Here is a 25,874-nt window from a genome sequence, read left to right on the forward strand (position 1 = left end):
GCCAAGCTGGTGAAACCCCATCTCTACTAAAAAAACAAAAGAATTAGTCAGGCGTGGTGGCGGGCACCTGTAATCTGGGGAGGCTGAGGCAGATAATTGCTTGAACCTGGAGGCTGAGGCTGCAGTGAGCCGAGATCGCACTATTGCACTCCAGCCTGAGCGACAGAACAAGACTCCATCTCAAAAAAAAAAAAAGTTACTGTTGCCAGGTGTGGTGGCTCATGCCTGTAATCTCACCACTTTGGGAGGCCAAGGCAGGCAGATCACCTGAGGTTAGGAGTTCGAGACCAGCCTGGTCAACAAGGTGAAACCCTATCTCTACTAACAATACAACACCTAGCCCCATGTGGTGGCAGGTAACTATAATCCCAGCTACTCAGGAGGCTGAGGCAGGAGAATCATTTGAACCCAGGAGGCGGAGGTTGCAGTGAGCTGAGATCACACCATTATACTCCAGCCTGGGCAACAGAGAGAGACTTTGTCTCAAAAATAAGTAAATAAAATAAAAAGTTACTGTGGCTTCTTCTAGGACAGTTCTTTCAGTGTCCTGTGAAAGCCCTTGAAGTCTCAGAATTGCTTAGTTCCAGGGTGTGCTAGTGGAGAAGGAACTTGAGCTTTGGGAAACTTGTCTTTGCAAACAGAAGGAATTCTCCTTCGTGAGCATCTGTTATCTGGCAAGTATGCTAGAAGACACAAATAAAGGACCCAATCTCTTCCCTTAAGGAAGTTTCAGTAGTGTGTGTGAAATGCAGAGGAGTAAATCCACAGTGGATAGGAGTGACACGATAGAGCCAGCACCAAGCACTGGGGGACCCAGAGCTGGGACCCTGGGTTAACTTATCAGGGCGTCAAGAAGGTTATGTTGATCAAGTGTTAGCCAGGCAGAGGAAGAAGAGAAGCATAATCTATTTTGAGATAAAATTGAACAGCTTCCTTTCTGAGAAATCACCAAACTGGAGGATGATGCCAATGTGGCGGGAGGTCCTAGAGGCCCTGGGGACCCTAAATGGAAAACTGCCATGGCTTCCTCAGAGGCTTTGGTAGCAGCATGCAGGACTGGGCTCGCGGCCATGGTCAAGGCTGGAGCTGAGACTATGGAACTCAAAGAGGCACGACTGAGGACAAGGAGTAGATACCCATCACCAAGCTGGGCCCTCTGGTCAAGCACAATGAAGATCAAGTCCCTGGAGACCTATCTCTTCTCCCTGCCCATCGAGAAGTGTGATATCATTGGCTTTTTTCAGGGGGGCATCTCTCATGGGTGAGGTTTTGAAGATTATGCTTGTGTAGAAACAGACCCACACTGGCCAGCGCACCAGATTCAAGGCATTTGCTACTGTTAGGAACTATCATGGCCACATCGGTCTAGGTGTCAAGTGCTTCAAGGAGATTACTACTGCCATCCAAAGGACCATCATCCTGCCCTAGCTTTCCATTGTCCCTATGTGGAGATGTTATTGGGGGAACAAGACCGGCAAGTCCTACATCGCCCCCTGTATGGTGACAGGCTGCTTTAGCTCTAAGCTAGTACACCTTATCCCTGCCCCCAGGAACAATGGCATCATCTCGACTCCTGTGTCCAAGATGCTGCTGCTGATGGCCGGTATTGATGACTGCTACACCTCAGCCAGGGCTGCACTGCCACCCTGGACAACTTCACCAAGGCTACCTTTGATGCCATCTCTAGGACCTATGGCTGCCTAACTCCCAAGCTCTGGAAAGACACTATTCACCAAGCCTCCCTGTCAGGAATGCACTGACCATCTCATCAAGACCCACACCAGAGTCTCCATGCAGAGGACCCAGGCTCCAGGTGTGGTTACAACATAAGCTTTCTTTTTTTCTTTTTCTTTTTTTTTTTTTTTTGAGACAGAGTCTCACTGTGTCGCCAGGTTGGAGTGCAGTGGGGATCTTGGCTCACTGCAACCTCTGCCTCCCGGGTTCAAGCGATTCTCTTTCCTCAGCTTCCCGAGTAGCTGGGATTACAGGTGCGCGCCACCAGGCCTGGCTAATTTTTGTATATTTAGTAGAGATGGGGTTTCAGCACATTGGCCAGGCTTGTCTCGAACTCCTGACCTCAAGTGATCCGCCTGCCTCGACCTCCCAAAGTGCTGGGATTACAGGCATGAGCCACTGCACCCGGCCACAACATAAGCTGGCATACAAGAAGAATAAAGTGAATTAAACCTGTTAAAAATAATAAGCAGAAGAAAATGAAATTGAACAAACCAGCCACTGTAGTCCCTTCTAACACGATGTGGTCTGGGGGCATCAGAGCCCTTCCTCTCTGGCTATGGCTCTTCGGCATCTGAAGAAAGTTGTCGTAACTATGGAGTGATCCAGATTTGGGCACTGTCTGCTCTGATGGTGCCAGCTGGTCGGGAAGGAATACAAAGTATAGGCTCAACCCTTCCACAGTCACTATACTGGGAATTCAGGTTTTTCCTCTCTGTTGGTGTCAAGAATTAACCTGTAGAGAACATTCTTTTTTTTTTCTTTTTTTTCCAATTTCTCCTTGTTCTTGTCAAAGGCCGTGTCGCTTAAAACTAAATCTTGATAGGTTCTTCATCTTTGTCACTCTATATGAGAAGTAAATATGATTTAAGTGAACCACAGTGAGAGGCCTGTCCTCACTACAGCAAATAAGATGTGTCCCAGGTGACAAGTCCAGTCTCCTTTTAACATGGTGCCCAGAATTCCACGTACCTGAGGTTTGGGGGCTGATACAAAGCCACTGCCTCTGATCCCACGGAATGACCTGAATTTATTATCAGTTTTGCACAATCAGTGCAGTTTGAGGATACATAGACCTCTGAGATGAGGCCTGAGATAGATGTTCTGGGAAACCCCAAGAAAGCTAAAGTGTCTGCCATGGTTTCTTTCATGGCGGGCTGAGTAAGCCAAGCTCATGAGAATGGTTGGTCACACTGTCTTTGCTGTTAAGGTTTCTTGGTTTACAGATGGTAAAGTTGCAGACAAGTTAGCAAACCAACTGAATTTTAACAAAGGAAGCTTTAGCAAAATGGATGAAGATGCAGTTGGAAAATTAAAGTCATGCTTCCTTGATACATACCTCAGTTCTGGCAACTTCTCGCCTGGAATTTTCCAAAGTCAGTTTTTGGTAATCTTGCCATTTGTACTATCTTTATTTATATAGTTCTGGTTATGCTTGGTGTGTGCCAGCTGTTTTGGGAGTGTTTTTCCTTATTTCTCTTGGCTCCTGTTAAGTGTTAAATTGCTGAAACTGACCTTTAATGCTTCCAAAGCAATCAGCATGTTTCTCTCTGGATGGTTTTTAGAAGTGGATGCAATTTACTGATTTCACCAGTGAAGAGAAAGCCTTCCATAGTATGCTTTACTCAGAGCAGGTGACAAAAGGCTGAATTTCTGGCTGGGCACAGTGGCTCACGCCTGTAATCCCAGCACTTTGGGAAGCCAAGGTGGGCAATCATTTGAGGTCAGGAGTTTGAGAGCCTGTCCAACATGGCAAAACCCTACCTCTACTAAAAATACAAAAATTAGCCAGGTGTGGTGGCAGGCGCGTGTAGCTACTCAGGAGACTGAGACAAGAATCGCTTGAACCCGGGAGGCAAAGGTTGCGGTAAGCTGCGAGCACGCCACTGCACTCCAGCCTGGGCAACAGAGCAAGACTATGCCTCAAAAAAAAAAAAAAAAAAAAGAATGAATTTCTGCCCTCTGAGAGAACTTAGAGAATAGAAATAATACACCAATTCATAAATTAGTAAAGACCTTACATCATCTATCTATCTCACCAAGGTTTTTAGAGGTAGAACTCAGTGTTCATTATGTTGTTGGAGTTGGAGGTGAGAGACTAGCCTTGAAGTGACTTTTCCAGCCTGGATACGTAGAAGAGAGTGGCCTACATCCTCCCCACTTCTAGTGTTGGCCAAGGGGTCTGTCTCACTGGTCTCTAGAGAGCAGCATTATAAGCTGGTTATGGGTGCCTGACCTGAACAGAAGGCTGTTCTTATCTTTAGATGATATCCGTAAGACCATATTGAAATTCTGATGCTCAAAAAACATTTTATGTGACAGACCATTGTACATTTCACATGATTTGGTCCTGGTGACAGAGGGGTTGAGGAAGTTTCCCAAATGCTCTTCAGTTCTCAGGCCTCTTCCTGATTGTCCTGGATGGCTGACTACAGATGGGTTTGGTGGAGTCTGGTGCATAAGTCACTGATAGCACATAGCAAGCAGGAGGCTATTTCAGCTGATCTCAGCAAGGCTTGTCATAACCAGCTCCTCTCTCAGTCATACCTTCAAGGTGGCACAGGGATTCAAGAATTGGCCTTGACTGGAGTACAGTGGTTCATGCCTGGAATCCCAGCACTTTGGGAAGCCGAGGGAGGCGGATCACTTGAGTTCGGGAGTTTGAGACCAGCCTGGGCAACATGGCAAAACTCCATCTCTACAGAATCTACACAAATTAGCCATGTGTAGTGGTGGGCGCCTGCAGTCCCAGCTACTCAGGAGGCTGAGGTGGGAGGAGCGCCAGAACCTGGGAGGTGAAGGCTGCAGTGAGCTGAGATCATGCCACTACATTCCAGCCTGGGTGACACAGCGAGACCTTGTCTCCAAAAAAAAAAAAAAAAAAGAAGAAGAAGAAGGCTGGGCATGGTGGTGCATGCCTGTAGTCCCAGCTACTAGGGAGGCTGAGGTGGGAGGATTGCTTGAACCCTGGAAGCAGAGGTTGCTGTGAGCTGAGATCACTCTACTGCACTCCAGCCTGGGCAACAGAGCGAGATTCCGTCTCAACAAAAAGAATTGCCCTTGAAGGAAAAGCCTTTTTCCAGGCAGGATGCTTCTGCCTGGACATCCCGACTGTGGGATTAATGCCCAAATGCCCAACTGTGAGAGCCGGCCTTACACTGAGGGCTGAGGCAGAAGCATGACCCGCTCAGCAGAGAGAGGCCGAACAGAGGTGACAAAGGCAGACACCAACATGGTTCTAGGCCGGGGAGCCTTGGTCTGCCAAACGTGGAAGCAGGGGCCCAAAGCTAAATGTAGAGGGGAGCAAGCAGAACGCCTAAGACCCTCTGCTCAGTCCATGGCCTTGGGCTGGCTTCCATAATTTAGCCATCAGACCAGATTTTACTTCCCTGTGTCAAGAGGGACTCAGACCTAGCTCTAACTTGTTTCTCTGGTTTCAGCTCTTACCTTGTAAATACTAAGCCTGAAAGTGGAGGTAGCTATTACATTGTTGCCTGTTTGGAGGTTGCCCAAGGAATTCCTCTTAGGACTGAATTGCTTCTACTGTTAATGCCAGAGGCATGGAAGCCACTGCTGGCCTTAGGGTTGGGCATCCCAAGTCAAAGGCAGAACAGCTTGCTGGGTCTTACTGAAAGCAGTCCCCAAAGGGTTGAACTCCTCTGGGATTTTCCTTCACTTGCAAGCTGCCTGTTTGTCTAATAGATGCACAACTTGATTAAATGCCAGTGTGTCACAGACGCAATTATACTTAAGAATGAGCTAGTTCTTCTAATCTCTCTGCCATCACTGATTAATTAGATACTTTGAACTATGCCCAACTGTTTGAAAGCTGTGAAAAATACAACCTGTATAGTTAAAATTTCTGCACAAGCCTTTTTCCTCACTTGTTCTCATATTCACCATTCTTTAAACATGATATGTATTTGTACGTGTTTCTAAACACATTCTGGCTATTTTCCTATCATAATTAGATATCCTTCCACTACTAGCCAAGAAATATACTCACACAGTAAGTCCAACAACAAAAGTATGTGAGAGGCCAGGCGCGGTGGCTCACATCTGTAATCCCAGCACTTTGGGAAGCTGAGGCAGGCAGATCACTTGAGGTCAGGAGTTCGAGACCAGCCTGGCCAACATGGTGAAACCCTGCCTCTACCAAAAAATACAAAAAATTAACCAGGCATGGTGGCACGTGCCTGTAGTCCTAGCCACTCAGGAGACTGAGGCACCAGAATCACTTGAACCCAGGAGGTGGAGGTTGCAATGAGCCAAGATTACACCACTGCACTCCAGCCTGGATGACAGAGCGAGATCCTGTCTCAAATAAATAAATAAATAAATAAAAGTATATGAGAGACCAGTTGAATAAGTTAGACATACCTTCAGATTGTTGCTGCCATTGGTCACACTTTCAAAAAAGTTTTTTTTCTCTTTTTAAATCTTACATGAATGCCTCAGAAAGGTTTGTTGTCATTATTATTAATTGTATCGCTTCATTGAGATTTTAAAACATTTTTCTGCCTACCAGGAGCCAGGGAGGGGAACACTGGCTATTACATTCAACTGTTTGATTTTATGACATAATTAACTATGTATCAGTTTTGCAAGTAATTTCCAGTCTTTCTTTCCTGTGATAATATGGTCTTTTAAAGTAATTGAGCACTGGCCGGGCACAGTAACTCATGCCTGTAATCCCAGCACTTTGGGAGGCCGAGGCGGGCAGATCACCTGAAGTCAGGAGTTCGAGACCAACCTGGCCAACATAGCGAAACTCTGTCTCTACTAAAAATACAAAAATTTAGGTGGGCCGGGCGCAGTGGCTCACGCCTGTAATCCTAGCACTTTGGGAGGCTGAGGCAGGCAGATCACGAGGTCAGGAGATGGAGACCATCCTGGCTAACACAGTAAAACCCCATCTCTACTAAAAATACAAAAAATTAGCCAGGCGTGGTGGTAGGTGCCTGTAGTCCCAGCTACTCGGGAAGCTGAGGCAGGAGAATGGCATGAACCCGGGAGGTGGAGCTTGCAGTGAGCCAAGATCGTGCCACTGCACTCCAGCCTGGGTGACACAGTGAGACTCCGTCTCAAAAAGAATAGTTAGGCATGGTTGTGTGCACCTGTAGTCCCAGCTACTCAAGAGAATCACCTGAACCTAGGAGGCAGAGGTTGCAGTGAGCTGAGATTGCACCACTGCACTCCAGCCTGGGCGACAGAGCGAGACTCTGTCTCAAAAAAAAGTAACTGAGCACAGGCTTGACACGGTGGCTCACACCTATAATCCTAGCACCTTGGGAGGCCAAGGCAAGAGGATTGCATAAGCCCAGGAGTTCAAGACCAGCTGGGCAACATGGTAAAACCTCATCTCTACAAAAAATAATCAAATTAGCCAGGCATGGTGGTGCACACTGTAGTCTTAGCTACTTGGGAGGCTGAGGTGGGAGGGTCACTTGCACCCCTGCACTCCAGCCTGGGTGACAGAGTGAGACCCTGTCTCAAAACAAAACAGAAAAAATACATAAAGTAATTGAGCACAAAAAGCCCTATTTCATATTCAGGAAGTCTCTGAAAGTGACCCCTGCTGACTCACATCGGGTATACACTACATTTGTAGGACTGGAATGTCTGGACATGCTGAAGAAGATCAGTTAGAATATATCTGTATTTCTGTATCCCTAGGCTGAAACTTTCATCAATGGTATATTCACATTCATGCCAGACTATGAACTCTGAAGTCTCCTTAGCTAAATCCCCATGATCCTCAGTCTCTAGAAGCAGCTATGGTTTGGACCATCTTTTTTCCTTTGATTTGATGTTCTTAAAGGGAGACAAGGAACAGTTCTTCCCACTTTTGTGGAAATACTAGCATTTGACCTTACCTTTTAAAAAATACATATAATATACAGTAAACATATTCCTTCCTACTCTATAATCTCGTTCTTAAATTCCAAACCAGATTTTGTCCTCTACCAGAAAAGCCAGACTGCATCAAGATCTCTCCCACTAGATCTCACCTTCTTTGTTGAGGATTAAGCAACTGTCCAGCCCTTTCTAAGCCAGATTGCTCTTGGTGAATGTATAGTAAGTGGAACACAGTCGAAAGGTTATAGGTAATTGTGCAACTCTGATTCTTATCAACTTCATCTTCCTTCATCCTCCTAGGTAACAGCTTGCCTGATTGCTGTGGCCAAAACAGACAGTGAAGTTCAAGTACGCAGAGCTGCCGTACATGTGGTTGTGCTGCTGCTTCGGGGACTCAGCCAGAAAGCTACTGAGGTCAGTCAGTTTCTCGCCCTTAGCAATTTCTCCACCTCTTTTATTTGTCTATTTCTCAATTTTCCTTTTACCAGGGAAGGCCTCAAACCTCTTCCGTCGATGGATTCATCCAAATGAGTCCGTCGACAGGGATTTTGTAGCAGGAAAATGACCTTGTTTGTATCTTCAGTGTATGTCTGTATTACCTCAGTAACATTGACCAAACTATATACTAACTGCTGGAGAAAAACCAGAGCACACGGTTATAGATTGAGGCCCTGAATCCTGGCATTGTCCTCATTGTTCCAAGGTGAGCTAGCTAGAACACATTCACCCTGCCTCTGCAGCCTGAACTTCAGTGACTTGCCTTCCTGACTCATTTAATTGTTCATTCTGAATTACTAAAGGGCCTCATTGAAGATGTTTCCTTTCTAGCTGAGTTCAATCCATGACATGTTAGTTGCTGCATAAATTAAATTTTCTTCCTCCTTTGAGAGGGTTTGGCTGGATTTCTCCCCAGTGTATGGCCAATACAGGAAGAAAGTATATATTTACATATATACTTTTACATGTAAGTATAATATGGAAACACATTCCCAGTTGACTTCCTATGGAAAATTTGCATTAATAATTCACCACCCACTATCCACAGTGCTCATCTGTGGCTAACACCTTGGTATTTAACCAAGTGTCAGTGAAGCCATTATAAAAGTGATTCTTTTAGGCCAGGCTTTGTGACTCATGCCTATAATCCCAGCACTTTGGGAGGCCGAGGCAGGCGGATCTCCTGAAGTCAGGAGTTCGAAACCAGCCTGACCAACATGGAGAAACCCCATCTCTACTAAAAATACAAAATTAGCCGGGTGTAGTGGTGCATGCCTGTAATCCCAGCTACTCAGGAGGCTGAAACAGGAGAATTGCTTGAACCTGGGAGGCGGAGGTTGCAGTGAGCCGAGATTGTGCCATTGCACTCCAGCCTGGGCAACAAGAGTGAAACTCTGTCTTAAAAAAAAAAAAAAAAAAAAAGTGATTGTTTTGTCACACACATGGGCTTTATTCATCCTAGAATGTTACCATATGGAGTTTCTGATGCCATTTTTGTACAGGCATGGACTCGGTAAGTTATCCCCTTCCTTTCCTACATAGCCACCTTTTCTCTTTACATAGCGACTTGCTGTTGTTGCAGCTCACTAGCGAGGCCGTTGGATTTCCCAGTGCTTTGGGAATAGTGCTTTACCCTCAGCTGCATTTCTCCCCCTTCTCCTCCACCTTGTGTAGGTGAAGGTTTGGATTGAATGAACTTATCTGCTGAGCCTGTTCAACTACAAATTAGAAAAACTTCAACTATGATGTCCTAAACAAGTAAGGATTTTTCTCACATCACAAGAAATATGTAAGCAGGTGGTGTCTGTTTAGCAGCTCAGTGTCAACAGGATCAACATTTCTATAATCCTTGTGGCCTTTGCCTCATGGCTACAAGATAGCTGCTGCAGCTCTGGCCATTGTGAATGATTTAAATGAGTAAGAAAGAAGATAAGGGAAGGACAGCCATAAGTGCTTTTGTTTCTTATTTTGGGGAACTAGGACAGTTTCCCAGAACCCCCCAGGAGAATTTCTATTTCGTTGGCCAAAACTGTATCACACAATTGTTTCTAGCTGCAGAGGAGCCTGACAATGTATTTAGTTGGCACATTGCTACTCTGAATGAAACTGAATTTTAGTCAGCAAGGAAGATGGCAGGAAATGGGTATTGGGGTGGCAACTAATAGTGACACAAAGGAATATGGGTTGGCTGACTCATAAAAACTTATGTAGCTGGGCACAGTGGCTCACACCTGTAATCTTAGCACTTTGGGAGGCTGAGGCGAATGGATCACCTGAGGTCAGGAGTTCGAGATCAGCCTGGCCAACATGGTGAAACCCCGTCTGGACTCAAAATACAAAAATTAGCCAGGCATGGTGGCAGGCGCCTGTAATCCCAGCTACTCAGGAGGCTGAAGCAGGAGAATCACTTGAACCTGGGAGGCAGAGGTTGCAGTGAGCCCAGATCGCACCACTGCACTCCAGCCTGGGTGACAGAGTGAGTCTCCTTCTCAAAAAAACAAACAAAAACAAACAAAAAACTTCTATAGGGAAAGACTTGCTCATTAACTTGGAGCACTCACCTGGAAGGATGGTGGATCCAGGGTTTTACCTAGGACCTCGATGGGGATGGGGGACATATAGATTATAGCTCAGTAATTCATATAATTAAATAAATTGCTATAGGGACAATAACATACACTGCTCTTATTGAGAATCCACTGTATGAGAGGGAGTTAAGAAGAATCAGTGTTTTTCATCCACTGTTAAGATCTACAAAATTCTTGGCAAAGATGTTGTTAAGTAAGTTGTTAACAGTAGGGGAATGGATGAGGGGTATACAGGGACTTTGTACTATCTTTGCAACTTTTTTGTAAATCTAAAATTATTTCAAAGCAAAAATGTATTTGAAAATACAAGTTGGTTGGGTGCAGTGGCTCACCGCCTGTAATCCCAGCACTTTGGGAGGCTGAGGTGGGTGGATCATTTGAGCCCAAGAGTTCAAGACAAGCCTGGCCTACCTGGCAAAACTCTGCCTCTACTAAAAATACAAAAAAGTAGCCAGGCATGGTGGCATGTGCCTGTAATCCCAGCTAGTCAGGAGGCTGAGGCAGGAGAATCACTTAAACCTGGGAGGCAGAGGTTGCAATGAGCCAAGATCACGCCACTGCACTTCAGTCTGGGCGTCAGAGAGAGACTCTGTAAGTGCACACACCCTTACTGAGTGAGAGAGTAAAAGTGAGAGCAAGCGAGAGACAGAGCGAGTGTGTGTGTGTGTGTGTGTGTGTGTGTGTGTGTGTGTGTGTGTAGCAGACGAAAATGTCTGGTTAGCAAAGTCAGAGAAGAAATAGAAACTCTATCCAGATTTCTCACATCTGTGTGTAGCCAATGAAACCAACACCACTTGTCTCACCAGTACTAAAATAATTTGTGGCCATGGAAGATTTTTGTCACTTTCAAAACCCATGTGAATGAAAAACCTCCGCCTGTTCTCCAAACAGTCTCTAGTCTGCACTCACTGAAACGTGTAAGTTGTGCTTAGTGAATAAAGAAAAGGAAATGGGAAGGGAAGGAACAGATGATTCCTCTTCCTAGTACATCCTTGAGACCAGGTGTGTTAAATCTTGTAATCGTAGGTGTGATTATAATCAGGGGCACTTTAATGAGAAGCAGAGATAACCACAAAGCTTTCAATCTGGAATTTCTCTTTATGGCTCTGTTTTGCCCCCAGGAACAGCTGAAGTGAAAATGCCACACTGTTGATGAAGTTCTATGTTTTTCCCTCTTCTAATCACTGCCTCTCAAGCTATAGAGTGCCAAAAGATAATACCAGGTTTCAGTGAATTCTGTTGCTTGAGGATGCGTCAGCCAAGGGCCTCTGTGGTTGTGACAGCTGGAAAAGGAGGTAGGGATTCAGGAGATAGAATGGGATCAGAGAGGGGAAACTACAATGCCCCTAACTCATGAGGCAGTTTTTACCTCTTTCCCATTTGAACGTAGCCAGAGTTTTGTGCAGTCAACACAATATCCACATTGAAGGGAAATACTGCATTCACTTTCTTTTTTTGAGAGAGTCTCACTCTGGTGCCCAGGCTGGAGTGCAGTAGTGTGATCTTGGCTCGCTGCAACCTCCACCTCCTGGGTTCAAGCAATTCTCATGCTTCAGCCTCCTGAGTAGCTGGGATTACAGATTCGCACCATCACGCTCTGCTAATTTTTGTATTTTTAGTAGGGACGGGGTTTCACAATGTTGGCCAAGTTGTTCTTGAACTCCTGACCTCAACGGAGCCACTGTGCCTGGCCCTGCATTCACTTTGTTATTGAAAAACTTATTTTCACCGGGTGCAGTGACTCACACCTGTAATCCCAGCACTTTGGTGGGCTACCTGAAATCCCTGGAGAGGGCTTAGGAGCAGGCCAGTTCTGATGGGGAGTTCATGCTTAGAGGAGAGGTGATGCACATGATGAGTTCCATTTGCTTGTTTTAACCTAGGGACAAGTATACTTGGCAAGGCATGCGATATAGTAGGGGCACTGGCAGAGAGATCACAGCTTTTCTGGCCTGAGGAACCAGGAGACCAAGTCTGGGGAAACCACAGCTGCAGGAGGAAGAGAGGCAATTTGGAAGGGAAAGATCCAAAGAGAAGATTTCCCAATTCTCTTTGCCTGCTTTTCACGCTAACCCCTGAACCAAGCAAGGTAGTTGCCTGCTTCAAAAAACAAAAACAAAGCAGGGTGTGTTGGCACATGCCCATAGTCTCAGCTACTTAAGAGGCTGAGGCACGAGATTGCTTGAGTTCAGGAGTTCAAGACCGGCCTGGCCAACATAGTGAAACCCCATCTCTACTAAAAATACAAAAATTAGCCAGGCATGGTGGTGGGCGCCTGTAGTCGCAGCTCCTGTGGAGGCTAAGGCTGGAGAATCACTTGAACCTGGGAGGCGGAGGTTGCAGTGAGCCAAGATCGTACCATTGCACTCCAGCCTGGGTGACAAGAGCAAGACTCCGTCTCAAAGAAAAAAAAAAAAAGATGAGTGATTTGGTGTGACCAAAGGCTCTGAGGAGCCTAATCTTACGTTTCCCCTAGGAGCAGTGGTTCAATATCTGCTAATGCAGCACTCACAGCAACTTTATAAAATATAACTACCACAAATAACGAGAATTGAATATATATACAATTGGAAAAAAAAGTTGATCTTAAAAAAATGAGTGATTGGGGAGTTGATTTATCAAGGTAACTACTGCTGTAGCCCTCTACATAGTTTATTGAAAGTTGACTTCTTAGAAGAACTATGAAATATTTGAGAACTTTGCACATGGATTTATAGTGGCTAAGTATGCCAGCATTTTATATTGAAACTCTTTCCCTTGCTTTTTAGTATTAAAAGATAATTCCCAGAGCAGCTTTTCTTCCTTGTAATCCCTAATTTTAGATGACGAAAGAATAATCTATTCTCTGCTCTGTCTACTGGGAGATCAGTATTTAGCTTTAGAATTAATTCCTTCAAAATGATAAAAAGTCTTAACATCAGATTGTTTCTTCAAAAATAAGCAAAGCCTGGAAGCATCTTCAGGGAAAGAGTTTGGGAGGTTTTTTTTTTTGAGACAGAGTCTTGCTCTGTCACCCAGGCTGGAGTACAGTGGCTCAATCTCAGCTCACTGCTGCCTCTGCCTCCTGGGTTCAAGCGATTCTTGTGCCTCAGCCTCTCGACTAGCTGGGATTACAGGTGCATTCCACCATGCTCAGCTAATTTTTTGTATTTTTTTTTTTTTTGGAGAGATGGGTTTTGCCATGTTGACCAGGCTAGTCTCGAACTCCTGACCTCAAGTAATTTGCCCACCTCTGCCTTTCAAAGTGCCAAGATTACAGGCGTGAACTACTGCGCCCTGCTAGGATTAATTTTTTTTAAAGAGATGGATGTCTTGCTCTGTCACCCAGGCTAGAGTGCAGTGGCATGATCAGAGCTCACTGCAGCCTGAAACTCCTAGGCTCAAGCAATCCTCCTGCCTTAGCCTCCCGGGGATTAATTATTAATTGATGGCTGGTTTAAGTTCTAAGGCAAACTCAGGCCTCCACACAGGAATGATTTTTAGTCACGTGAGCTCGGTATTGGACTCTGATGGCCGAAGCCTCTTCCTAATAAGGTTATTTATGAATGGTGGGTTCACCATTAATACTGGAGATTACTCTCCTACTTCTCTGTGAGAGAGAAGGCAAACCCTGGTTAAGAAAATAAATAGTTTAGGCCGGGCGCGGTGGCTCAAGCCTGTAATCCCAGCACTTTGGGAGGCCGAGACGGGCGGATCATGAGGTCAGGAGATCGAGACCATCCTGGCTAACCTGGTGAAACCCTGTCTCTACTAAAAATACAAAAAACTAGCCGGACGAGGTGGCGGGCGCCTGTAGTCCCAGCTACTCGGGAGGCTGAGGCAGGAGAATGGCGTAAACCCGGGAGGCGGAGCTTGCAGTGAGCAGAGATCCGGCCACTGCACTCCAGCCTGGGCGACAGAGCGAGACTCCATCTCAAAAAAAAAAGAAATAGTTTGTATAAGATGCTCTGCCTTTTTAATTACAAGAGTTACTCCTAGAGATTTCAGGGGCTTATTTGTCCTAGGATTTGAGTCAGGGTCCTCAAAGAGCAGGGCCAAAAGGGTGTCGGAAAAGGAGCAGTACTAGGCTGGGGACAGACCCAAGCTGAGGGAAGATGATGAACAGCAGAAAGTCAAACCCAGGCCCAGGCAGATGGGGCCGGCCTTCTGCAAGGCTGCTGCTGCTGACCCGAAGGAGGTAAAATGAGTGTGCTGTCTTCATCAATAGCACCAGAGCCCACTCTTCCCCTTACCTTGTATTTCTTGTCACAGTTTCTTAAATTGAGATATAATTTATATAGCATAAAATTCACCCTTTCAAAGTATATAATTCTGCATTTTTAGCATATTCATAAAGTTATGCAACTATCATCAATATCTAATTCCACAACATTTTCATTTCCCCCAAAAGAAACGCCATACTCCACGCCCCCATTCTCCTCTCCCCCAAGCCTCTAGCAATCACTAATCTACCTTCTCACTATGGATTTGCCTATTCTAGACATTTCATATAAATGAGTCATACAATATGTAGCCTTCTGTGTCTGCCTCCTTCTACTCATTTAGTATCGTGGTTAAGGCTCATCCATGTTTTCTTTCTTTAAAAAATTTTTTTCTTTCTTTTTTTTTTTTGGAGACAGAGTTTCACTCTTGTCCCCCAAGCTAGAGTGCAATGGCGTGATCTCGGCTCACTGCAACCTCTGCCTCCCACATTCAAGCAATTCTCCTGCCTCAGCCCCCCGAGCAGCTGGCATTATAGGCACGTGCCACCATGCCGAGACATTTTTGCGTTTTTAGTAGAGATGGGGTTTCACCATGTTGTTCAGGTTGGTCTCGAACTCCTGACTTCAAGTGATCCACCCCCCTCAGCCTCCCAAAGTGCTAGGATTACAGGCATGAGCCACCATGTCTGGCTTTTTTTTTTCTTTTTTATAAAGATGATGTCTCACTATGTTGCCCAGGCTGGTCTTGAACTCCTGGGCTCAAGCGATCCTTCTGCCTCTGCCTCCCAAAGTGCTGAGATTATAGGCGTGAGCCACCACACCCTGCCTGGCTCATCCATGGTGTAGCATATATTAGAGCTTAATGTTTGCAGCTGAATAAGGTTCCATTGTATAGGTATGCCACGTTTGTTTATGTTTATCAGCTGATGGACATATAGGATGTTTCTACTTTTTGGCTATTTTAAAGAATGCTGCTATGAACATTTGTGTAGAAGTTTTTGTGTAAATATATGTTTTCATTTCGTTTGGGTATATACCTAGGAGTGGAATTGTTGGGTCATATGGTAATTCTATGTTTAACTTTTGAGGAACTGCCAGACTGTTTTCAAAGTGACTGCACCAGTTTACATTCCCACCAGCAATGCATGAGGTTTCCACATTCTCCACATCCTCACGAATGCTTGTTATTGTCCATCATACATTCTAGCATGTATCAAGTATGAAGTGATAAGGTTTAGATTTTGCATCTCCCTCATGGCTAAAGATGTTGAGCTTGTTAGGTTTGTTTTTGTTTTTTCTGAAATGGGGTCTCATGGTCATCCTGGCTGGAGTGGTGTGGCATGATCATGGCTCACTGCAAACTAGGCTCAAGCAATCCTTCCACCTCAGTGTCCTAAACTATGCTACCATGCCTGGCTAATTTTTTTTTTTTTTTTTTTTTTTTTTTTGAGACGGAGTCTTGCTCTGTCACCCAGGCTGGAATACAGAGGTGCGATCTCGACTCACTGCAACCTCTACCTCCTAGGTTCAAGCAATTCTCCTGCCTCAGCCTCTTGAGTAGCTGGGATTTCAGGCATGCACCACCATGCCCGGCTAATTTTTGTATTTTTAGTAGAGACGGGGTTTTACCATGTTGGTCAGGCTTGTCTCGGACTCCTGACCTTATGATCCTCCCACCTCAGCCTCCCAAAGTGCTGGGATTACAGGCACGAGCCACTGCTTCTGGCGCTAATTCTTTTATTTTTTGTAGAGATAGGGTCTCACTATGTTGCCTAGGCTGGTCTCAAACTCATGGGCTCAAGTAATCGTCCTGCCTCAGCCTCCCAAAGTGCTGGGATTACAGGCGTGAGCCATTGCACTTAGCTCTTTGTATATCATCTTTGGAGAAATGTCTATTCAATTTCTTTGCCCATATTTTAATTGGGTTGTCTTTATTGTTGATTTATTTTCTAATTTAATTTTTATTCCCCCAAATAAAAATATTATGTAATTAAATTACCTATTAAATTGATGGCATAATTTAAAATATAATGTAATTAAATATTATGTAAAATAAAAATAAAATTGCATAAATATCTGTATTTTTAAAACAATAGTTTTACAAAGCTTATTTCTCACTCAGTGTTCCTATTCCCCATCAGCAACCATTTTCCACTTGTTTTGCTGTTTTGTTTTGGTTTTTAAATTTACTTCCAGCTGAGCGCAGTGGCTCACACCTATAATCCCAGCAGTTTGGGAGGCTGAGGTGGGTGGATCCTGACTTGAGGTCAGGAGTTCAAAACCAGCCTGGCCAACATGATGAAATCCCGACTCCACTAAAAATACAAAAGGCCGGGCACAATGACTCACACCTGTAATCCCAGCACTTTGGGAGGCTGAGGCAGGCAGATCACCTGAGGTCAGGAGTTTGACCAACATGGTGAAACATGGCCCACATGGTGAAACCCTGTCTCTACTAAAAATACAAAAATTAGCCGGACGTGATATTGGGCGCCTGTAATCCCAGCTACTCAGGAGGCTGAGGCGGGAGAATTGCTTGAACCCAGGAGATGGAGGCTGCAGTGAGCCAAGATCACACCATGGCACTCCAGCCTGGGCAACAGAGCAAGACTGTCTCAAATATATATATATTTCCATATTTACAGATGATATGCTTATACCGCTATTTCTTGATTTTCCTTTTTTCTTTTTTCTTCTTTTTTTTTTTGAGGCACAGTCTTGCTCTATATATAAACCCAGGTGGGAGTGGCACAGTGTCACCATCATGGCTCACTGCAGCCTTGACCTCCTGGGCTCAGGCAGTCCTCCCACCATAGCCTCTGAGTAGCTGGGACTACAGGTGTGTACCACCCACCTGGCTAATTTTTTTAATTTTTTGTAGAGATAGGGTCTCCCTATATTGCCCAGGCTAGTCTCAAACTCCTAGGCTCAAGCAATCCTGCCACCTTGGCCTCCCAAAATGTTGGGATTGCAGGTATGAGCCATCGCTCTCAGGCCTTGATTTTTCTTTTCCTTTTTTTCTTTTCTTTTTCTTTTTCTTTTTTTTTTTTTTTGAGACTGGGTCTTTCTTTGTCTCACAAGCTGGAGTGTAGTGGCACAATCTCAGCTCACTGCAACCTCAGCCTCCCGGGCTTAAGCAATCCTCCCACCTCCGCCTCCCGAGTAGCTGAGAGGAGGCCAAGCTGAGGAAATCCCAGGCACACACCACCACACCCAGCTAATTTTTGTGTTTTTTGTGTAGACCGAGTTTCGCCATGTTGCCTAGACTGGTCTTGAACTCCTGAGCTCAAGCCATCTGCCCACCTCAGCGTCCCAAAGTCATAAGATTACAGGTGTGAGCCACTGCACCCAGCCTTGATTTTTCAGTTCACTTGACCTCCTAGTAGATCTCATGTATAAAAGTGAGCCCCCTCAGCTTCTGTTCCAAAGGTGGAAAAACTGGCCTATGTGGGAGGGATGAAGAAACAGTCCAGTGGCTTTGGCTTCAAGTATGGACTCCGGAGCTGGATGTCCAGGCTGAAATCCCAGCTTTGCAACTTGCTGGCAGTGAGACCCTGCACAAATTAGTTGACCTCTCTTCTCAACTTCCTCATCTATAAAATGGAAATAATAATAATAGTACCACTTTATAGAATTGTTATAAGAATTAATTGAGTTTATCTATGAAAAGCATTTAGCATGTATAGGTTCTAAAAGCTCAATATGTGTTTATTATTATTATTATTATTATTATTATTATTAACATGCTCTCACAAATATATATATTCCTCCTCTCCATTCTATTTAGTTACATTACAGGTTTTTAATATCAGCATTCAGTGTTTATATTATTATGACTAAAACTGTTATCTATTCTATGATCACATTTCCTTTCTTGTTTGAATTCTAGTTTTGTCTGAAGTTAATAAATGTCCCATGTTTACTTCTATGAACCTATCATTAATTCATCCCCAATCTTTGCTGAAGGTTTATAAATCTCATAAAAGGTTCAAACACATCAGGTAATCTAACAGCTTCATCTTCTTGGAGGCATGTCTCCTATAAGCCTTCATCTACTGCTCTTGTCTGGACTGGTTACTTCTAAGCCTACTGGAAGATTTAAGAACAGAGCACTCAAAAGCTGATGATACTCTGTGTACAAGTACTTATTTATGGACTAGAGGACTTTATAAGAGGGTGATGATCTGGCCAGGTGATTTCACTGGGAGACTTCGTACTGTGACTATGTTGAAGTCTTTTTTGGGGGCTTGGCAGAAAAGAATCTTAATCTCGGCCAGGCACAGTGGCTCACGCCTGTAATCCTAGCACTTTGGGAGGCCAAGGTAGCTGGATCAACTGAGATCAGGAGTTCCAGACCAGCCTGGCCAACATGGCGAAACCTGTCTCTACTAAAAATACAAAAAAAGTAGCCGGGCATGGTGGCGGGGGCCTGTAATCCCAGCTACTCAGGAGGCTGAGGTAGGAGAATCACTAGAACCCTGGGGGCAGAGGTTGCGGTAAGCTGAGAGCGAGACTCTGTCTCAAAAGAGTCTCTGGTAGAACCCTCCAAAGGGAAAACACTCCTGGCTTCTGCTGGTTGGGGAGGGACAGTTACCTGCATGCAGAGAGTAGTAGAAGAGGGCTCAGGGAACCTGATTGCTACTCAGACATACTCTCAAGCAGGTCTTCGGTTCACCCTGATTTTAAGAGGCATGGTGCCATCAGCTCCTAAAATTTTCTGAGATTCTGTGGTATGTTAGGCCTGCTTCTGGGACTCTTAGGCTTAATAAATCAATTTATCAACCAGACTGGGACACTTTTGAGGGTGAAAGAGGATACTATTAATAATTATTACCAGGGCATCAGGCATAAAATGTATTATCCTGGGCAAATCAAGACCATGACCCTAGGATTCATCCAACTACTTTCTAGTATCAAAACTTTTGTTGCTATTGTCTTGTTAGTTCTTTTTGTTCCGATAACTTAAAGATGCCAATTTTTTTTATCCCTCTACATAATTTTAGTGGGATTTCTAGAGAGAGCAGTGATGTGTGCATATGTTCAGTCCACCAGCTTTCGGGAGACAGGCTTCATTCTTCTGTCTTTGTCAGTGGAGAAAGTAGGTATGAAGGGACTGTGTGACTGTAATCAGAGTTCTTTGGTTTTAAGTAAAAGACACCTCGTCTAAACAAGCTTAAACAAAGGGAGCGTTTAACCTGTTGCATCCATAGAAGGGCTGAACAACCACGTTGTGGGAAAAGCAGAGATAGAGCTGGGGGGTCAGCGACTCAGAATCGCAAACTGAAATACTCTATCTCCTGCCCATGCTTCCCTTTCATTTCAGCTTCAGTCCCCTGTCCTGGAATCCGGCTTTCTTCCTGTTGCAGCAACATAACCACTGATGGTGGCCCAGTGTTATATCCAACACTCAGATTCCCTTTCTAGACCCAAATGCAAAAATTGTAGAAAGGAGGCTTAATGTTCCAGCTAAGACTACATGTTCATCCCCAGATCAGCCAACTTGGCTGGGCCGAGTGCGGTGTGTGGGGTTGCTAGTTTATGTAAAATCAGGTTCAGCCTCCACCATAGCCATTTGTGCAAAGTCAGGCTGGGGCCAGTGCCTAGGACCAGGGAATAATCCCATAGACTTCCTCAACAGTAACTTGGCCAAATCCACACGATGTTAGTGATGGGCTTGAAAAGTAAAGCTGAGCCGGGTGTGCTGGCTCACGCCTGTAATCCCAGAACTTTGAGAGGCCGAGGCAGGTGGATTGCCTGAGGTCAGGGGTTCGAGACCAGCCTGGCCAACATAGTGAAACCCTGTGTCTACTAAAAATACAAAAAAATTAGCTGGGCGTGGTAGTGGGTGTCTATAATCCCAGCTACTTGGGAGGCTGAGGAGGAGAATTACTTGAACCTGGGAGGCGGAGGTTACAGTGAGCCGAGATCGCGCCATTGCACTCCAGCCTGGGCAACAAGAGTGAGACTCCATCTCAGAGAAAAAAGAAAATTAAAGATGAGGACTCAGTACCTTACTGGGATTGCTAAGCTATAAATGTTCAACCTTTGCTAGTTATGACATAAGGGACAGTGTAGAAACTTAACATTTAAAACTATTCCCTTTCTGCCTCTTCTGCAAAATCATTTACATAGATCTACATGTGTTAGAACTTGGTTTGTTTTCCTCTTCTACATCAGACTTACAATATTTTATTTTCTGTAGGCTAGCTTTTGCTTTACTCTTCTGATTGTTATTTAAAATGGCCCAGATTCTCTCATTTACACATTTAATGTCACAGAATTTTAAGATGTTAGAAGTGGAAGAGGACTTAGACTATTTAATTTATACTTCACAGAGATGTCCCTGGCACACTAACTTCATGAGCTGCTCCTTTGAAATAAGGTCTTCCTGGTCAATAAGTTTAGAAAATGCTGTATACAACTAGACATTCTCCTCTTGGAGACTCAGTACATGTTAACCTATTAAGGAGTCTGCGAAGTCCTGCAGCAAAAAAAGCCAACAATTTCCTAAATTCGTTTACCAAGGAACCCTTTTTTCATCATAAGCAGGCCAAGTTCCTTGGAAGATACTTTGGGAAATAATGCAACCGTCTTGTTTTATGAATTAGGCAACTAAAGCTCATGAAGAGACAATAGTTTATAATTTTCCAAAGTTAATGCCAGGAAGAATTAGCACTCATTAGCAATGCAAGTTACCGGTTATTATTGGTAACTTACCTTGGCCAAGTACTAATGAAATAGAATACCTTCCCTCTTCTTCCTCTTATTTAATTCCCTCCTTCATCTTGTTCATCTGGAAGAAGGTTGGTCTGATTATCCATGGTATTTTAGGTAACATCGTTAAGGTGAGTTAGAGGACAAATTAAGCACCAGGTTTGGGAAAGTCTACTCCATCAGCCTCCTTCTGTATATCAGACCCGGTGTACTTTTATTATAGCAAAGTCTTATAACCAGTATTTTTTAGTGCTCTATTCATTTTCTCAAAATAAAATTTATAGCTTAACCTACATGCATATTTTAAAAATCAACATCATGCCCTAATTGTAATATCAAGAAGAAATAAAAGGATAGTCATTTGTAATAAAATACTATGCATTTTAATGTGTCTAGGCTAACTCTAAGATATAATGGACTATTCAGTTGCTTTTATCTAGAGAGTGACCATGAATGTAACTGCTACAAATGCAAATTGATTCAGACATCTTATATTGGCAACTCAGGAGTACCATGAGAGACACTGAATGGCCTGATTTTCTGTTTGTTGTTGTTGTTGTTGTTGTTGTTGTTGTTGTTTTTGAGACGGAGTCTCACTCTGTCACCCAGGCTGGAGTGCAGTGGCGCGATCTTGGCTCACTGCAAGCTCCACCTCCTGGGTTCACGCCACTCTCCTGCCTCAGCCTCCGAGTATCTGGGACAACAGGCGCCCGCCACCACGCCCAGCTAATTTTTTTGTATTTTTAGTAGAGAGGGGTTTTCATCATGTTAGCCAGGTTGGTCTCGATCTCCTGACCTCGTGATCCGCCCGCCCCGGGCCTCCCAAAGTGCTGGGATTACAGGTGTGAGTCTCCGCGCCCAGTCTTGAATGGCCTGATTTTCTTTTTTTTTTTTTTCTTTTTTCGAGATGGAGTCTTGCTCTGTTGCCCAGGCTGGAGTGCAGAGGTGTGATCTTGGCTCACTGCAAGCTCTGCCTCCTGGGTTCACATCATTCTCCTGCCTCAGCCTCCCAATTAGCTGGGACTATAGGTTCCTGTGAATGGCCTGATTTTCGAAAATGGTTAATTGCTCTTTGTAAAATCCCAAAGAAATAAAAATATTCTCTCAGTTTATATGGTAGTTGTGTTTCTGAAAAATAGAGTATAAATTAAAACTATACAAAAACACCTTTATTTAGGCATTTACTATATGACAGCACTTATGTCTGTGTGCTTTACATTAATTAATTCACCAGATCCTCATAGTAACCCCATTTCAGTATGATTACTATCAGTATTTTTTATTTTATTTATGGCCAGCTTCCTAAGCCAAATAGACTCACAGAATTCTACTATCCCTATTTTAAACATGAGGAGACTAAGACAAAGAAGATAAGTAACTTGTTCAACAACTATTAAGTGTCAGGGCAGTAGATAAACCCAGGCAGTGTAGCTCCAGAGCTCATACACCATCTTCTATGTCCCTGTCACCTGAAGGACTCCAATTCTGAGTCATCTGGGCATTCCCTGCACAGATCATGGCCAACACAAGGCTGCTTCCAATCCCAGAAACCATGGTATCCAAAAGGAAAAGAGGCCAGACCACATTCCTTTGGCATATTTACTGCCAGCCCAGGAGAATGATGAGACAGTGATGGGAAAGCGTTCAGGCACCCAGGTTTCCTAACCTCCCAGGACCTGCCAGCAGGAGCTCTATAAGAGAGCAAAAGCAGGAAACAACCTTGGCTTCTTTTTTTACCCCACCTCATGCTCCCCTACCTCTTGCCAAAAGCACAGTCCAGCCACAGACTACGCGATCCAGCAACTTCCCACAATGTACACAGAACTAAAAAAAGCAGGGGGTACAGAAAAACTGAAAGAGACCAGACACCTTCAGGGCTGCCAAGCTGGGGAGTCAGTCCTGGGACTTTTCCTCCTTGTCCACAACCTGATTCGGGGATTATTTCTTCCCAGAGAGTAATTATGCTGATAATCAGATGCGCCTATGGGTTGCAAAACCCATTTATCTTTGCTCCATCCTCAGAAAGGGAGGAGTTCTGACTAAGTGTACCTTCCTTGGGGTGACGTGAAATGACAGTCTGGATTGATGCTCTAGGGTTTGTTCCAGCTCATTGCTCATCACCCCATGGATTATTTGCTCATAGCAAATCTGCGCCAAATAAATTCCATGTCCTCCAATGTTTGATTCTTAATAGTAATATAACTAACCCTGATTAAGGGTTTATTGTATGGCAGGCAGAGAGCTAAATTCTTTACATTATTATCTCACTGAGTCCCCCTAACAACCTTTTGAGAGACATATGCTTATTAACTCTATTTATAGATAAGAAAATTCAGGTCCAGAAGGTTTACATTCGGATGCCACGCAGCCAGTAAGCAGGAGAACTGAACGCAAACCCAGGCTGTCTTATTGCCAGCCTGACTGTTCTGAAGGAACTAATTAGAACTGCCTTGAGATTATACTTGAGGAAGAGGTGAAGTATTACAAGTGCAGTAGGACAAACCTGGGTTCCTGGGACTTCTGCTTTCTTAGCCATTGGACTTTTCTCTTTTTTTCTGAGATGGAGTCTCGCTCTGTCACCCAGGCTGGAGTGCAGTGGAGCGATCTTGGCTCACTGCAAGCTCCGCTTCCCGGGTTCACACCACTCTTCTGCCTTAGCCTCCCGAGTAGCTGGGACTACAGGCGCCTGCCACCATGCCCAGCTAATTTTTTTGTATTTTTAGTAGAGACGGAGTTTCACTGTTTTAGCCAGGATGGTCTTGAACCACTGGACTTTTCTCTCTTTTTTTTTTTTCTGAGACAGAGTTTTGCTCTTGTCACCCAGGCTGGAATACAATGGCGTGATCTTGGCTCACTATAACCTCTGCCTCTCGGGTCCAAGTGATTCTCCTGCCTCAGCCTCCCAAGCAGCTGGAATTACAGGCACCCATCACCACACCCAGCTAATTTTTTTTTTTTTTTTTTGAGACGGAGTCTCGCTCTGTTGCCCAGGCTGGGATGGGTGCATTGGTGCTATCTCGGCTCACTACAACTTCCATCTCCCGGGTTCAAGCAGTTCTCCCACCTCAGCCTCCCAATTAGCTGGGATTACAAGCGTACGTCACCATGCCTGGCTAATGTTTTGTATTTTTAGTAGAGACGGGCGTCTCACCATTTTGGCCAGGCTGATCTCGAACTCCTGACCTCAAGTGATCCGCCTGCCTTGGCCTCCCAAAGTCCTGGGAATACAGACGCGAGCCACCACGCCCAGAAATTTTTGCATTTTTAGTAGAGACGGAGTTTCACCATGTTGGCCAGGCTGGTCTCAAACTCCTGACCTTAGGTGATCCACCCACCGTGGCCTCCCAAAGTGCTCAGCTAACAGGCGTGAGGCACTGCGCCTGGCCACTTTTCTTTTTTTCTTTTTTTCCTTTTTTTTTTTTTTTTTTTTGAGACGGAGTCTTGCTCTGTCACCAGGCTAGAATGTAATGGCACAATCTCTGCTCACTGCAACCTCTGCCTCCCAGGTTCAAATGATTCTCCTGCCTCAGCCTCCCGAGTAGCTGGGATTACAGGCGTGCGACCACCACGCCCAGCTAATTTTTGTATTTTTAGTAGAGATGAGGTTTCACCATGTTGGCCTGGTCACTTTTCTACTCTTTAATTATCCAGGGTCGACAGGTGTTTAGATACCCAGGGATGGTAATGGGACTACAGCCAGAGAGATCTTTCTGAGATGCAAATCTGCTGAAGTCTGGTCCCGACTAATAATTTTTCAGTGGTTCCTTGTGGTCTATCAGATGAAGGTCAGACTCCTTTGCATGACATACAAGGCCCTTTGTAATCTGGACCCACCTGCCTTCTATGACTTTCTGTCCCGTGCTTGCCTTCTTATGTGCTGAGAAGCTTATGGCAGCCCCAGAATAATCTGCCATCCTGATTCCTGCCTCCACATCTTGGTCACATCTTGGTCCATACTGTTTCTTATGCCTCAAATGCCTCAAATTCCCCCAGCTGTCCATCTGATGAGTTTGTGTTAATCCTGTAGGACTCTACTACATGTTATACTCTTTGTGAAAAGGCTTTTTTTTCTTTAAGTTTAATTAAATTATAATAGAGATGAGGTTTCACCATGTTGCCCAGGTTACTCTTGAACTCCTGGGCTCAAGTGATCCACCCATCTCAGCCTCCCAGATTTCTAGGACTACAGGTATGAGCCACTGCCCCCAACTTCCATTCACTTTTATATTCCCAAAAGCTAGCACTTTGCCCTGTTTCTGAGTGAATGAAATAATTTCTATAAGAGGCATGGCCAGCGTGGGCAACAGAGTGAGATCTCATCTGTACTAAAAATAAAAAATTGAGCTTAGTATAATGGTGCATGCCTGTAGTCCCAGCTACTCTGGAAACTGAGGCAAGAAGATCACATGGGCCCAGGAGTTCAAGGCTACAGTGAATTGTCATTGTGCCACTGCACTCCACCCCAGGCAACAGAGAAGACTCTGTCTCCAAAAAAAAAAAAAAAGAAAAAAGAGGCATAGAACATTGCTCTTAAATTTCTTGGTACCCACCTTTGCAATAAATTACTTTTTAAATCTTGATCTTAAACCAGGAATTCTAAGCTGGGCAAGGTGGCTCACACCTGTAATCTCAGCACTTTGGGAGGCCAAAGAGGGAGGATCACAAGGTCAGAAGATCAAGACCATCCTGGCCAACATGGTGAAACCCCATCTCTACTAAAAATTCAAAAATTAGCTGGGTGTGGTGGTGCACTCCTGTAATCCCAGCTACTCGGCAGGCT

General features: G+C 44.6%; 1 protein-coding gene across 1 annotated transcript in view; it reads left to right on the forward strand.

The window, feature by feature from the left end:
- Positions 1 to 25,874, forward strand: part of TANGO6 (transport and golgi organization 6 homolog) — a 252,551-nt gene that overhangs the window by 203,523 nt on the left and 23,154 nt on the right. The window contains exon 17 of the mRNA XM_007993836.3: positions 7,894 to 8,007. Within this exon, the coding sequence (XP_007992027.1) occupies positions 7,894 to 8,007 (114 nt within the window). The remainder of the gene's footprint in view (positions 1 to 7,893; positions 8,008 to 25,874) is intronic.

The sequence above is a fragment of the Chlorocebus sabaeus genome, chromosome 5 (assembly GCF_047675955.1).
Source record: "Chlorocebus sabaeus isolate Y175 chromosome 5, mChlSab1.0.hap1, whole genome shotgun sequence".
Lineage (NCBI taxonomy): Eukaryota > Metazoa > Chordata > Mammalia > Primates > Cercopithecidae > Chlorocebus > Chlorocebus sabaeus.